The sequence below is a fragment of the Musca domestica genome, unplaced genomic scaffold (assembly GCF_030504385.1).
Source record: "Musca domestica strain aabys unplaced genomic scaffold, Musca_domestica.polishedcontigs.V.1.1 61, whole genome shotgun sequence".
Taxonomy (NCBI): Eukaryota; Metazoa; Arthropoda; class Insecta; order Diptera; family Muscidae; genus Musca; species Musca domestica.
The window spans coordinates 1,579,355-1,582,819 of NW_026712367.1; the positions used below are offsets into that span (position 1 = coordinate 1,579,355).

At 35.6% G+C, this 3,465-nt stretch overlaps 1 protein-coding gene across 1 annotated transcript in view; it reads left to right on the top strand.

Moving 5' to 3' along the window:
* LOC101895547 (circadian clock-controlled protein daywake) overlaps positions 1–2,740 on the top strand; it is a 150,206-nt gene extending 147,466 nt beyond the window's left edge. The window contains exons 2-6 of the mRNA XM_059129449.1: positions 1,749–1,838; positions 1,901–2,054; positions 2,120–2,253; positions 2,310–2,459; positions 2,535–2,740. Of these exons, the coding sequence (XP_058985432.1) occupies positions 1,749–1,838; positions 1,901–2,054; positions 2,120–2,253; positions 2,310–2,459; positions 2,535–2,740 (734 nt within the window). The remainder of the gene's footprint in view (positions 1–1,748; positions 1,839–1,900; positions 2,055–2,119; positions 2,254–2,309; positions 2,460–2,534) is intronic.
* Positions 2,741–3,465: the final 725 nt, after the last annotated feature.

The following is a 3,465-nucleotide window of genomic DNA, read 5'->3' on the forward strand; positions in this document are numbered from 1 at the left end:
AACTTTTTAAAAAATCCCTGGTTTTAGATCCCTAGGTCATGGAAAAAATGTTGCAAAACGCCATTTGAAACCTACACAGAAAGTCTTAAAAAATCCACGTCCTTGAAAAAAAAAATCCTCCGAAAATCCACATATATAGTCTTTACAAAATTCGTTCAAAATCTTGGAGAAATCCACATTTACCGGCCTTTGAAACGTTCTCAAAAAAAATATCTTAGAAAATCGCCCTTTGAAATCTTCACACGAATTCTTTAAAAAATTAAAGGTTTTAGCTCCATGAGTCCTTGAAAAAAAATCTTTAGAAACTCCACGTCTTTCGGCCAATGAAGTCTTAACAAAATTCTTTAAAAATCCAAGGTTTTAGATTCATTCTTCAATAAAATCCACGGCTATTGGAAATTTCACAAAACGTTATCCTTAAAAAATCAAGGGTCCTAGCTCCTTGAAAAAACTCTTTAGAAATTCCAAGTTTATCGATCCTTGAAACCTTTACAAAATATTTAAAAATATCTACATCCTTGTGGACCATAAAAATCTGCAGCTCGAAGAATTCTCGAAACCTTTACAAAAATGTTTAATAGTCTTCGTTCTTGTAACCTGAAAAGAGATATAATCTTTTTTTTTTAATTTTTTGCAAGGGTTTAATATCAGTCTTTAGCTGCAGATTTTTTTTGGCCCACAAGGATGTGGATTTTTTTAAATATTTTGTAAAGGTTTCGAGGATCGATAAACGTGGATTTTCTGAAGAATTTTTTCGAGGATTGATAAACGTGGATTCATTGAACCACTTTTCAAGAATCCTCGAAACCTTTCCAAAATTGTTTAACAGTCTACGTCCTTGTATCTTCAAAAATAGTCTTCAGAAACTCGTCGTATTTCGGTATTTTAAACTTCAATTTTAGCTTTTCGGGTCCTTAAATGCAATCCTTTAAAAAAATCCACATTTATCGGTCTTTGAAACCTTTACAAAAGTTGATAACAAATCCATGTCCTTGGATCCTTGAAAAAATAACTTAAAAATCTATTAAAAAAAAATTCGAAAAATTACTCTAGCTTCCGAACGAAATGAAGTAGATTGATAATTTTTAACCCAAATGTATATTAGGTCTTCAAGACTTTTGTTAGTGAAAATGGTCCACCATGTAGGTCCACGTTTAGGTACAGCACACCAAAACAACCCCCCCCCCCCCCCCCCCCCCCCCCCCGCCACAATGGTACCTCCCTATTTTCGGTATTTTGGTGGTTTTAGCGACATAATTCACCGGAATTGTTTCAAATTCGGTATTTGAAGATTATAACAGCTACTACAGCCTATGACATAAAATTGTCTGTGCAGGTCCACGTCTTCGTATAGCCCCCATGTAGCGGTACCTCCCGATATTTGGTATTTTGATGATTTAGCGACATTATTCACCGGAAAATTTGTTCCAAATGGTGGAGGGTATTCAAAGTTCGGCCAGCCGAACTTATAAAGTTTTTTTCTTGTTTTTAGTCTATCTTTGGGGTCTTAAAACTTTAGGGTCTTCAAAATGTCCTTAAAGTCCTTGGGGAAAAATATTAAAAAAAAATACAATTAAGACTTCTTGATGATCTCAAAACAATTATTTTGAAAACAATTAAAATTAAAACTCAAAGTATTTCCCCAAAATCTTCTCTCCGCTTGATTAATATTTCCCGTATTGAGGCTAACACCAAGTCCCCAACTAAAAAAAAAATTATAAAAATTATTAACACTTCTTCAACAGCAGATTACATCAAGTCATGCAAAATTGCTGCCAAAGATTTCGTCAATTGTTCCACCGAAAGTATACAGAAGCTGTTCGATAAATTGAATGATGGTGAGTGCTTGGTCACATTTCATGAAAAATTTAATAAGAAATTGTATTCCCTTTTCCTCCAGGTATACCCGGTCTGGATAGCATTAAAAGTTTCGATCCTTTCCTGCTCAATCGCATAAAAATTACCCAGGGCAACAGTAATGCCATTAATCTGAAGGTGGAACTGGCAAATGTGCAAATTATTGGTTTTGGCCATACCTATGTGCTGGAGAGCATGTGAGTAGAGAGGAGAGAGAGGGGAGAGAGCAAATGAGAGAAATCTTAATATATTTCCCATTTAGAGTCTATCCCAAGGATTATAGCTGGAAGACGACCTTTGTGTTGCCAGTCATGAAACTCAAGGGTGATTATAGCCTTTTTGGGCGCATCCTTTTGATTCCGCTGAATGGCCTAGGGGAGGTGTTCCTGGATGCCGGTAAGCCAGTGTAATCCAAAAAAAAAAAATATTTGAGATTTTGAAATTTTTTTTAGACAACATGACCGTTGTTATGCGCACCAAGACCAAACTATACTCCAAGGGGGGCTTTACATTCTACAATGTTACCAATACCGATGTTGATTTTAAATTGGAAGGCTTGAAATCGTATTTTTCCAATCTCTTCAATGGACAAAAGCAATTGGGTGAGTTAAGGGTCGGAAAGAGAAAATAATTTTCAAAATAAACGATTTTCCGAAAAAAAATTTTTTTTTTTCCAGAGGACAGTACGAATAAATTTTTCAACGACAATTGGCGCATGTTGACCGATGCCCTCTACACGGTCATCACCCAGACAATTGAGGACATCCTACTCGATGTTCTCAGGAAAATCTTCCATTTTATACCGGCGAATTTCTTTGTCGAAGACATACCCACACCCGAACAATTGTACGGCAGCAAACAGAAGGCGACAAAGAAAATTTAATGGAAATCCTTCCGAGTGTATGTGTGTGAGTCCTCGGGTGTGCGTGTGCAAGGATTTCATACGTAATTAATTTCTTCATTAAGATGTTTATTTTTAATTTTAAGCAATTTGTTCATCCTTGTAAAAAGGAATCTTCTTCTGCTGTTGTTGTTGCAAATAAAAAAAAACAACAATTCCCGTTAATTTGGTAAATTTTTGAGTTGGCATTTCTTATGGCCTCCAAAACGCGTATTCTCGCCAGCCTGCCACTGCAGCTGACATTAATTTGTTTACTCCGGTGGTATTGACCGAAACGGATGGATTTTCAACCAAACACCAACGATCAATTAAGTTCTTATCCACCAAAATCTGTAATGCCGTCTGATGGAGAGTAAGACATACATACAATTGCTTTTCCAATGCGATGTGAGAGAGTTCAGGGATGAGTAATACAATGGCAGCGGTGGGTCGTATGGGGCACTTGGCAAAATATCCTTTAAGAAACGGATACAAAAATTCTGAAAAACATCTACGTTTATTGGACTTTGGACCTTTAGAAAAACTCACGTTTTTGACGTTTGGAACCTTAAAGAAAATTCAAGTTTCTTAGTCTTTGGAAACTTTAGAAAAAATCTTTATAAAACCAAGTATCCGAATCTTAGGAACCTTTAGAAACATTTTTAGAAAATATACACGTTTCACGGTTTTTGGGACATTAAGAAAATACATTAAAAAATTCCTTTACA